The sequence below is a fragment of the Aedes aegypti genome, chromosome 2 (genome assembly GCF_002204515.2).
Source record: "Aedes aegypti strain LVP_AGWG chromosome 2, AaegL5.0 Primary Assembly, whole genome shotgun sequence".
In the NCBI taxonomy this organism is placed as follows: Eukaryota; Metazoa; Arthropoda; class Insecta; order Diptera; family Culicidae; genus Aedes; species Aedes aegypti.
This window is the reverse complement of record NC_035108.1, coordinates 151665004-151677736: the sequence shown is the minus strand read 5'-3', so window position 1 is coordinate 151677736 and position 12733 is coordinate 151665004. Positions and strand designations below refer to the sequence as shown.

General features: G+C 37.2%; 1 protein-coding gene across 1 annotated transcript in view; it reads right to left on the bottom strand.

Moving 5' to 3' along the window:
* Positions 1-1071: 1071 nt before the first annotated feature.
* Positions 1072-12733, bottom strand: part of LOC110676122 (fer-1-like protein 6) — a 49109-nt gene continuing 37447 nt past the window's right edge. The window contains exons 15-18 of the mRNA XM_021842754.1: positions 2841-2961; positions 2449-2742; positions 2287-2387; positions 1072-1476 (exon numbers count right to left, since the gene is read on the bottom strand). Of these exons, the coding sequence (XP_021698446.1) occupies positions 1248-1476; positions 2287-2387; positions 2449-2742; positions 2841-2961 (745 nt within the window). The 3' untranslated portion in view covers positions 1072-1247. The remainder of the gene's footprint in view (positions 1477-2286; positions 2388-2448; positions 2743-2840; positions 2962-12733) is intronic.

Here is a 12733-nt window from a genome sequence, read left to right as displayed (position 1 = left end):
TAAATTGAAGCTAAATGAATCACATCACTTATGTGAACTTTGATCATGTAGCCTTTGGACCTTCATACTAACAAAACTACTTCCAGTGAAAACCATGGAGATGCAAACGTAATCTGAGTCCCTATTAGCAATGGATGTCATACTAATATTCCTTCCCTTCCCCGATGACCGTAAGGACGTGACCGGCAGGGTTGGGAAAAAATCTGAAACTCACTCTACAGTAGCCAAACAAAGCCAATCACAGTCAGCGAAGCCAGTGAAACTCACGCCCATCGCTGCTGTAGGCAAAATGCCTTGAAAATTGCAAAACACCCGTTGCTAAGGGCAACCCGAAATTACTGTAGAAAAATGTTCTATTTCCCGCTGCATTTCCCGCATTTAGAGCCTTCAATGACACTCATGATTTAGAAAATTCGTGCACCCAACAGAGGCTACTTGATGATATTCACGTTTTTGAACTACTGTACTGGGAGAGCCACGTGATTTTCGCGAAAAGTCAAGCCTACTACTGTTACCATTCCCAGCACTGGTGAACGGTGCCGTTATTGACATTATTATATTTGGAATCCCCGAAATTGCACACTGAAGAATCTTGATTGAAGATGGTACGCTATGCCCAAGCTACTTCTGTGAGTTTTCTGTGCAATTTTGATTATTCCGGTCAATCACGAAGTAGCAACTTGTATTGTACGGTCATATATGCTTATGCTAATGCTGTAATTGTAAAGTATTGTAACTCATTCACTAACAAATGGTGAATAGCAGAGACTCTGACAGAACATTTCCACTTTTCTGATTCGCCGTTTCTTGACACCTACACAGTTAAAAATAATGAAGATTACATATCATGTAAACTTCATTTATGCGATGTAAACATGACGTCATGTAAAAATGTGTTATATGTCATGTAATCACTCAGAATCCTGCTGGATTACATGACATATAATTGAAGTTTACATGACATATCATGTAAATATCCATGATATTCCACGCTCCAATTATGTGCATTAAATGTCTCAGAAATTTACACGTTTCGTTCGAACTGTGTATAGTTACAGTTTCGGTAGACATATGCTACAAGTGAGTATGATGAAAAATTGCCACTTTCCACAATCAGCACAATTATATTTGTAATTAACCACTAGATAACAAACAGATAACAGGCTCAACATGCTAAGTTGACGGAACGCTCTACTATGTACCTAGCCGGCGGGACGCATATTCGTCACATAGACAATTTCACAATATTACTCCGACTCCATAATTCCGGTGCTGATGGCACTATCCAGTGAAGCCTTCCTGCCAAAGCCCCTCGCTATAATCTCTCTGGGTGTGTTGCTTATCAGTCCGATGCAGAGCAGTGCGACGAGGACTATCACCAACAATATCAGACACACTTTTCTGACAAACGGCCACAGGATCAGCCGGAAGGACTTGAGCGGGTTGCGGTACCAGTTGAAGGACGTATCCGGACGGCTGCAATGGGAGGAGAAGAGAGTCAAATGTTATTGAGAAGATTCCAGGCGATGTGTTTGACTTGTCACCCTATTTCTAATTAACTAACGGTCAGTTACTGAGAGATTCCAGACTCCGATAAAGCCGGTCAAAAACATTGACGCTTTTCATTGCCCTATAAGGATCGAGGGTGTGTCTATTGCGTACAATTATATACAAATGTTCGTCACAATATAACACTTGATTGATGCATCCAAAAATAGCTTAAATGAGCACTTCAACGATTTCCTTCCAACATAATAAATACATAATAGATGATATTTATTACAATGTATGTTAAAAATTGAATCTCTCTACTTCCCATATTCGCGAGGACGATGTCTATTATTCTACATTTTGGCACATTAAGGTTCTAGTGAGAATCAATCATTTGTTAAAAAGGAAAACGTATTATTCTTCCGAATGGTTTACATATCACGAAAAATAAAATCCTAGCTGTTGTAACACTTTATATGAGTTGGCTTACATAATATGTAAGCCAACTCATATAAAGTGTTACAACAGCGTTATTTAGGTTATATTAGGTTGGGGATTTTAAAAGGCGTTGTTTTTCATTTATGCAGATGAATGCAAATAATCTAAAAAAATCCAAACGCTAAAGCATATGAAAGTTGATCTATTGTTAACAAAATTTTTATAATAAGTAGCTGATTTCGGGATAATATTATTTTGTAGCATTGTACACCTAGGTATTATAAATGAATTATGCATAATGAATGTAATGTTTGAAATGATACTTATTAATTAATTATATAAAAAAATACTACTTACTCGGGAGCTGGAAGCTTCTGTGGCGGTTTTCGTCCTTTGCCAGCTGGTCTCAACAGAGCCTCCTCCTCGGTTAGGATCTGCAGCTCCAGCTCGATTTTTCCCTGCACAAAAAGAACCACAATGAAACAAAACTTCTCCAACACGAGCCGAAGATTGATTTACCGTTTGAATTAATCTGTCATTGACTTTCCCGACAATAGGATACCATCCTCGGATTTTCTCTTCGCGGAAAAGATTCAGATACTGGTCCCTCCTAATGGCAGCAGGTGGCTGAAGGAAGCATTTCGCCGGTTTTGCGGTCGGCCTTAGAAGTTGCGCGAGATTTAGGTTCAACGTACCGAGAAAGTCATCGCGGGAAAAGAGATCATTATCCCACACTTGCACTGTCAGCAGCGGAGGAACTTTCTGCTCGGTGTCAAGTTGCTCGTAGAAACTTTTCTTGCGTGTTACCACCATCTTGATGGATGAGTGTTGAGGGAAATAATGTCTTAATAATTATAATCCTCACTCGATTAACGTGGCAATCATTAAAAGTATTGGAAGAAATCTCTCACCATGGCTTCGGAGCTGGAGTAAACGAGCGGGAATACCATACGCCAATTAAAGTTTCCCGTGCCGTCCAGTGATCTGTAGTGGATGTCGGTGAACTGCGCTTCGTCCACGTTTTGGAGCCAACTGAAATGGGATTGTTTTAGAAAATGCTGGAATAGACATTGGTGGCTTTGCATATGTCAGGTCTGTCCACTCTGTCCAAACCAAGGATCAAATAATAGTAATAATATTGCACTGAGGGCCAAACAAAATCGAACTGAATTAACGAGTGAAAATTGTGTCTTTTAAAGCAATCGAAAAAAAAGTATCGGTGTTGAGCATCCAACAAAACCTTTCTTGGGTTATGTGATGGTCTTGCCTATAATTCTGTTAGAATTATTCCAGAAAAATCTACCTTAGGATTCTTTCAGGGATTATTGCTTGATTGGAGACGAGAGTTTAAAAAAAAATCTCAGAGTACTGTCAGATATCCACAGAGGATTGTGAGTGTCATTATTCTACCATCAAAACAAAGTTCATGATTTATTTTTAAATCTTGTTTTAGGATCTGAATGCTTTTCAGGAATTTAAAAGATTATAGCAAATAATTTTATTAGATACTAGTGGTCCCGGCAAACTTCGTCTTGCCATCAAGTAGGCTGTTGAAAAATGTCATGGAACCTCTCACACAACATGACATATTAGTACTCCCCCGTTATACCAAACTTTCCCACAACTTCTCTAAACTTTTTCGTCACACGAACACGTCGGAGCCTTTCAAGAAAACAACAGTAAAAGAATTGTGCAAATCGGGTGTCCCGTTCTGAAGTTATTTCGTGACATACAAACATCACTCCATTTTTATGTATATAGATTTTCTTGGGATTATGTGAAACCTCACCTAGGATTTAATAAGAATACGTAACGTAATCCACATATAATGAGGGTGTGACCCATTTAGAATTGGAACATACACAAACTGGAATAATTTGGATATAATTAATTAATTAATTAAAATTAATTCTGTTTTAACTCAAATGCTGCATACCTTGTAAGCTACAAAGGAAAAATAAGAATTCAAATATTCATCCCCTTTTATAAAAAAAAGGTCGGATTTTACCGGAATACGGTTAGTTAATTTGCGCACACTATTTTCATCCACATTTTTGACAAGTTCATCCCATTTAGTTTACAGTTTGTCGATGTTTTGGCGATAATTTCATTCGCTTCATAATAGCCCAAAACCTCTTAATTGGCTGAGTTGGGGTTAATTAGGTGGGTATCACCTATGATGAAAAAATCCTTAAATTCCGTCAACACTTGATGAAACAACTTCATGGTACGGAATTTTGTCACATTTCTCTAATTTTGTTCCCTATTTGGTTGTCTGCAGACATGGTATGATCGGAGGCTTCAATATCCGAAGTCGAACTTTTTGGCCAAGTCGCGGTTTAAAATGTTTGGATTTGAATCAATGGTCCTGATTTTAATCCACAGTTGATGGTGCACAGTAACTGTCCGACGCTTTCTTTGTGGCTTGCGATCTGTCAAAATAGTTACTTCGTACTTATTCAGTACGAGCCACACAGTATTTATTGAAAAACCTAACACTTTTGCAATTTCTATTCCTGATAAAGACGTTTTTTTTCAAATTTTTGTGCGCAATTATTTCCCTTCTCTCTTTTTCTATGTTGAATTTCTCAGAAGTGCGTTCCAATTATGCTGTGAAAAAAAATCATAAGATGTTATTATTGTTATAGAGCACATATGGACGGTTTAGCTTCTAAATTTGACCACTAGAGTCGTTGTAAGAACCAAAGATGTTTGTTCCAATTCTAAGTGGGCCACACATTAGCTTAGTTATTTTGAATTCAAACGATTCGAATAATCAAAGTTATTTGAAAAGAATAAAAAAAAATAAATAAAACAATAGAGCACAAACTTAAATATTGGCTCAAAATCGAATTTAAATTTTTAATAACACTATAGCTTAGCTTTTTAACGTGGTTTTTTTTTGGAATGGTGTCTTCGAACGAACATTTTTTAAAAATGTCAAAGGACGTCATTTAAAAAAAATTGTGGCACCGCCTGTGATAAAGTTGCAAACTAACATTTACCACCAATTGATCGATGATAAACTTTTGAAATAACGATCTTTGTGTTTGGGAAAGTTGGAGATAATTGAAATACAAAAAAAAAACTTCACCAAAGACACCTAGTTTGTATCCTTGCTACATTTCTAAAAAGATGTTGGAATTGGCATGGCAATTTCAGTTGGCAGCTTAATGTGATAGAACGTTTCACAGAAAGTAACTTCAATTATGTACCGAAACTTTAAAGACACAAATCCCATGAAGGAAGCCGCAGACAGCATTGTAATTATTATTTTAGTCATATGCACTTTTCCAATGCTCAAAATAAAAAGATTTAGTGACTCACTATTTCTTAAGCCTTTGAAAACGGCCAATAAATCGTAGTGTACGTCGTGTCAAATATACATCTCATATATCCGAACAAAGTTTAGACTGCGAAATGATGATCCTATGTGCTTAGGGGTTATCGAGTTCAGTTCGCCTTCGAGCGTCGGGGTCCCTCAAGGGGCTCCGCAGCTTGTAGGTTGAAGCGCCCATCTAGCGAATAGGGAGTCGTGGGTTCGATCCCCACCGGAGCACGTTTCAATTTCAATTTGTACATTTGACAAGTGTACATGTAAACTTCAAAACGTTTAAACCTTATAACACAAGTTTTCTTAGGCGGGAATTGCCTACACGATCATTAATTAACTTTGCAAGACCAATTGGACCAATCTGTGGAAAACTAAAAAATTAAAAAAGTAATAATCTGTGATTTTAAATCCAACCACTGACGTAAGAAACAGCGAACATTATTTGTAAGTAGACAAAAACATTAGTATAAACATCGAAAAAGAGAATGAAATAGAGAGAGAGAAAGGGGCACGACGAGAGGGTAAAAAAAAAATCGATGCCCAACGCCATTTTGAAATCCAAGGAAATCCTTGGTGGAAATCGATGGAAACCCATGCAATATGTTTTTTTTGGAACGGTCACGATAAGGGGATGACGATCGATGTCCGATGCCATTTTGGAATCCAAGATGGCGACTTCTGGTTGGGGGAATCGTTAAATCGTTAAAAACCCATGCAATATGGGTATTTTTGGAACGGGCACGACAAAGGGATAATGAAAATCGATGTCAGACGTCATTTTAAAATGCAATTGACCTAAACCTCAATTGGCGAAGTCTTTTTCAAACGTCACTATTTTTACGAAATAAATTCAAAAACATCAGTACATTGATCCAATTGGGTTGTTTAGTGATGAAAAATTCACGTTTTTTGTAGCCGTATCGAAAGAGTGCATTTTTCTAAGTGTAACACGATTTTATTGCGCTTCAATATCTTATTTTTGATATAGTAAATGATTTAAAAAGATTTCATTCCGTCGACTGAATGACATTTCATTTTACATAATGACAGCTCGTCCCGAAGTAAAATTTGCCGAGGGGTGATGCAAAAGCGATTTCCATACTAAATTCGAACGTGTTTTAAAAATAGTTCCAGGGCACGGAAAATTATGAAACTTTGGATTCTGGCTCAGTTTTTAACGTAGAATCAGAATATGTAAAAAAAACAGGATACCCACAAACAAGCCAATTGCTTATACAGCCATTCCATGAAAAACCGATCTAGTGGGTCACCGAATTCCGTGAAAATTTGCTATTTTGTTTCTTATCTGAAATAAGGATACACGTGTTTTTGGATTTTTTGATTAGGATGACCATTTCCGAAATAGGGTGACCAATTTTTATTTAAAAAAATTATAACTTTTGAACCATTCGACCGATTTTCAATCTTTTTGGACAAAATGAAAGCTAAAGATTTTGACTTTTCAGGAAAAAAATTAAAATTTCACAAAAATTGTTTTTTTTTTAAATAAAATAAATCAATAATTTCCATTTTTTCGTGTTTTGAAGGCCTCGGGACCAATTCCAAGTTCAGAAAATTTTACGTCAAATTTTCAGCGATGTATGTTTTTTTTAGTTTTTGAGATATATTTTATTGAAAAAAAAATCATAACTTTTGAACAGCTCAACCGATTTTCAATCTTTTTTTATGGAATAAAAGCTTAAGATTTAAACTTTTCAGAAAAAGAATATAAAACTTTGAAAAAATATTTTTTACATCAAAATATGTAAATGAAAATTTCTAAAAAAAAACTAGATATTTTTTCATGTAAAATGGATTTCTGATCATCAATTTGGAACCATCATTAAAAAATTTAGAACATGCACCATAAACCACTAAAATCCCTAACTTCCACTAACACTAACTCCTATCGAAGGTCCAAAGTGCCTTTTGATTCTAATATTCTTTATCAGAATCGAAGAATACCCTTGAATATCTACATACATCCAAGAAGTATTTCTACTGAAATCACAGGATTTCCAGAAATTCATATGGTAACCTTAAAAACTTCTATAGTTTTGCATAAAAAATATAAAAACTTCAAACAACATTGGTGGGGGGGCGGTTTGGTTAGAGGGGATGCGTCAACTTCCAGCGTCCAGCGTCATAAGCCGAACGCTGGCTACAAAATTCGATTTGATTCGTATATGACTGTCCTCACCCATTTTCACATGAGCATCCCTATATAAATCCGAATTCACCGGTGTCCTTTTCTAAGAAGACTATGATGGTCCAAAATGCCTACGTTGGACTATGTTCATCATTTTGACCAGTTTGGAGAACGAAAATCTGATAGGATATTTTTGTTTTCATGATGCTTAGCAAAATTACTATAAACAAATACTTAAAAGCCAAGGTTTTTTGAGTCAAACAAAAGCTGGGAGGTACACTTATCCCCTTTCCATAGCTTTTTAAAAATTGGATTCGGATCACTACTGACTGAGATCGAAGCATTTTTGTGAACTAAGGTCCGTTCTGCCACTTAACGGGTTGAAAAAAATTAACTTGAAATTACGATGACCCTAATCCTTTTCAGTAACACAATTCAGTGTCCCAAATTGTTTCGGATTAATAACGGCGCTGGCCACATTCTTGCAGTCATTTTGAGATAAGGGAAGAAATGTTAATATGCTGCTTTGGTGTTTAGCGATCGTATACACCTTTACATCTCCACAAAGAACACAATAATGAATGCATGTCAGTAGCCACAAATTTCGTCATTTTAATTACAACGTTTTTATTCGTGAGTTTCATACTGCTCATACTCGCATAACAATCCCATTTGATTTTTTTTGCCATTTTTGAGTTTGCTCTATGAATAGTATTCATGTTTAGTATATTTTCTAAAATCATACTCCAAATTGTATCTTAGTATGAACAATATGTGAAAAAAATACCAAGCTATGTGCATCTCATATTGAAAGTAAACGCATAACAGTCCCATTGGATGATTCAAGTAATACTATTCCTGTGATGATTTCTGAAAGCAGGCATAGAAACAATTAAACAAATCAGGAAAGTACAAATCATCTATATAAATAAAAATGGAATGGTGTTTGTATGTCACGAAATGGCTCAATAACGGGCCAACGGATTTTCATGAATCTTTCACAGTTGAATTTGTGAAGGGTTCCGACGTGTTCGTGTGAAGGAAAAACTTAAGAATGTCTTCGGAGTAGTCGGGAAAACGGGAGAAAACTAATCTGTTATGTTGTATGGGGGATGGACATGACGGTTTACAACAGCCTACTTGATGGCAAGACGAAGTTTGCCGGGACCACTAGTCTAAAATAAAAAAAAAACTTATTTTTGTTTGAAAAAGGTTTTATCATAACGACTTTTTCTGTTCTTCGATCAATAGTAAAACCACATCAGGCTTGTTGCCTGTAAACTAAAATAAAGCATAATAGTTTTCCTGAGTCTATTCTACTGCTCCTTTCACAATCGTCGTGTGGTCAATCATTATAAGAATTTCCGGTAGGCTGAAGTCCAGCAGCGAGGAATGGGAAGCTTGTTGGGCCGCCGCAAGATTTTGCACATCGTCGACAGTGCATGGTTAAACCAATGTTGTTTTTGGTTTTTGGAACTGAGTCGGTGATCAACACATAAACATACAAACGTCAAGCAAATTTTAGTTCGATCGAACCTGAATCGGTTTGGGTTTGAAACTATAATTCAGCACGGGTTGCGCCAGTTCCAACCAACGAATTCGACATAAATGTCTGCAACACCAAATGTCGAGAAGCAGGAAAGCTTTTGACACGCATCAGGATTATCTATATCTTTAGAACCGAACTTTGCGTTCATCAAGTGGAAAAAAAAAACATGTTCGATTCATCTTTCTTTGATATTGTTCAAATCCTCCACCCGTGCTGCGATTTCAGCAATCCGACCGCAACGGTTAATCAGCACGGTTCAGCTTAAGAACTTCAATGGACTTATTACGTAATAACTGAAAGCTGGAAAAGGAAAAGTACATTGCAATCGATCGTAAACTTGAACAACAATGTGTCAAGGTGCACGATAACAAAGTAAGCGAATCCCAAGTAATGGGACTTGTATGCAGATATTAATGCGTTTAGTGAGAGAAATACTCGGAAAACCCTAATTTGGATAGGAAAAAACTTGCAATGATAGTATATTGAACCATGCCTCCAGCGTTTACTACTACCTTGGCAAAACGAATATGTTGGGTTTAATGTTTAGAAGCGTTTTTCTCGACATCATAATTTTCCTAATGGGACTGTATTGCGAAAATCGGCAGTACACCAATCCCTCAAAAAAAAAATCTACAAAAGTATTATATATTCTTTACAGGGTGTTCGTAAGTTATCCGAACAACAAAATATGGGAAAGATGATCTCACATTTGAAACGATAAAAAATCAATGACCGTGTACCTTTTTTAGTACATACATATGTTGGCACAAAATAGAATTTCAAATAATTTAGAAATAATTGCTTCTTTCTGAGATAGGCAAATTTGAATTTTTCGGAGATGATAGTCTTGAGGGCCGCTAGTCATTTTAGAGATGTTTTCTCCCTAAAATCTGAAATAGATTATTCCAAATTTTCTATTACTGTTTGAAGTAATCTACAGTCCCTTGGCTTCAAGTTATGCTGGAATTAGAAAATGAATCAGTTCAAATCCTATGAGTTCTGTGGACTTTTATTTTACGTCAAAAAGCTCGAAAAACGGCTCTCTATAAGACCTTTCAACACTTTTGTCTTGAATTTACAAATATTTGAAATCGGAAATGTGTGAAATTTACTGCTAAAGAACATAATAGGTGTATTATACCATGCGAGAATACTGAAATTATTCCGCTTAATTGCATTGAGCCATGCCTTCAAAGTTTGTACGGATAATTTGCGGACACCCTGTAGAAAAACATTTGCACCTATGTTTTTCTAAAGACATGCTCTTAATAATCCCAAGCAGTCATTTAGGTTTCAAAACCATGTCAAATCATCGAAAATTACCTGAAAATACTAACATAGCTTCCGTAAGAAGTTCACAACATTCTCAGTAGTAGATTTTTCGATAACATAAATAGAGTATAAGTAGAAATCTACATTTAAGGCCGTAAAGGACGGCATTATAATCTTCCTATCCATTTGAAGAAGCAATCTTAAGTACTGCTCCATATACAGGTCGGACTCGATTATCCGGAGTATCGATTTTTTTTCACTCCGGATAATCGAATCCTCCGGATAATCAAATCACTAAGAAAAAAATTAAAATCTTCGATAAAAGAACTTAAATATTATCTTTTTTCGTTGTTTAATTTATATGATGCGGTGGCTAGCCAGAAATTATTTCTAGGATCAGTTCTGCCGATACTCGCAATACAGTCCCATTAGGAAAATCGTCATGTCGAGAAAAACGCTTCTACACATATTTGCAATTTTTTTCGTTCCACAACTGCTAAAAGCAGTAAATCGTGTTAGCATTGCTCAACACACTATCATTACAGTATTGTAACATCTTCAACAACTATAACACAGTTGAATTTGTTGTTTTTCAAGACCAAATCTAGGACACAATCCAATGGGACTCGTTATCCAAGTATTTCTCTAGTCAACCGATAATATACCCGCATACCAGTCCCATTACTTGGGACTCGCTTACTTTGTTATCGCGCACTTACTTGATACTTGATACTTGATGGGCTACAATTCGCTACGATGAATCTGCGCCGAATGGATGAGTCTTCTCCACTGGGCTCGGTCCTGGGCCAATCGCTTCCAGTCGCCCTGAACGTTAAGTGCCCTTAAGTCCTCCTCAACCGCAAAAAGCCATCGTGTGCGCGGCCTACCACGAAGTCGGCGGCCTCGTCCGGGTTCTCTGTTGAATATTATCTTTGCTTGTCGTTCTTCCGGCATACGGGCAACGTGACCAGCCCAACGCAGCCTGCCGTGTTTTATGCGCTTGACAATATCCACCTCTTTATACACATGGTACAACTCGTGATTCATGCGACGCCGCCAGATGCCGTTTTCTAGTTTACCGCCGAGTATTGTTCGCAGCACTTTACGTTCAAACACCCCGAAAGCTCTCCGGTCGACTTCCTTCAATGTCCATGATTCATGGCCATAAAGGACAACCGGAAGGATCAGTGTCTTGTATAACGCGAGTTTTGTTTTCGTTTGCAGGCTACGGGACTTCAGCTGGTTACGGAGCCCGTAGAAAGCCCGACTCGCAGCTGCAATACGTCTTTTCACCTCGCGGGTAACATCATTATCGCATGTCACTAGTGTTCCAAGATACACAAATTCTTCCACCACTTCAAACTTATCACCACCTAGCACCATTTCGCTACCACTAACACGTCCGGACCCACGTTGACCACCAGCTATCATGTACTTCGTTTTTGTGGTGTTGATCGTGAGCCCGATTCTCGCTGTCTCCCTCTTGAAAGGCACGAACACCTCTTCCACTGCCCGACGGTCAATCCCGATGATGTCGATATCGTCCGCGAAGCCAAGGAGCATATGAGAACGTGTTATCGCGCACATTGACACTTTTATTCCCAAGTTTACAATAGATCATAAGGCATTCTCCTTCTAAAACTTTTAATACTGGCAAGTCTTAATTTCAAATTTACTTCGAAGTACTATTCGGTGGTAGATACCATAAAACAATGAAAGTTTTGAAAATTTTCCAGGATTTGATTTGACTGTTCCTGTTGGCCACTTAGTTGAATCCACCTACAGCTTGGGAACGTTGGATTTGAGCCATACCAAGGAATATAATAGGGTTAGTTTTAGATCTTTATGACGGCAATCGCTTCAAACTTGCTATTGCCTATAATTGGATGTTACTGTTGTGTGCCCAGAACCATCCTTTTTTCGGCATGAGATGATATCCATACTGCCCATACTCGCATAACAGTCCCATTTGAATTTTCATCATTTTTGAGTTTTCTTTTTGAATCGTATTTATTACTAGTGTATTTCTTGATAGCATACTTAAAGTTGAATCTTTGTATGGACAAACCGCGAAAAAATACCAAACCATGTGCGTCCCATATTGAAAGTACCCGCATAACAGTCCCACTAGTAGATTACGATGAAATTCAAGCTAATTCTTTCAATTATGCTTTTCGGCTACGCAGTCTTAATTTTTACAACGGCTTATTTATTTGCCCGACGTTTCGACACGGGAATTGTGTCTTCCTCAGGGGGTAAATATTGTTGTCGTTTGTAGTCTTATGTTTTGTTTAACTTTAACTGTCAGGTTAAACAAAACATAAGACTACAAACGACAACAATATTTACCCCCTGAGGAAGACACAATTCCCGTGTCGAAACGTCGGGCAAATAAATAAGCCGTTGTAAAAATTAAGACTGCGTAGCCGAAAAGCATAATTGATTACAACCATACGTCGATTCCCCACCAGCTAATTCTTTCCTGTTATGATTCTTGTAA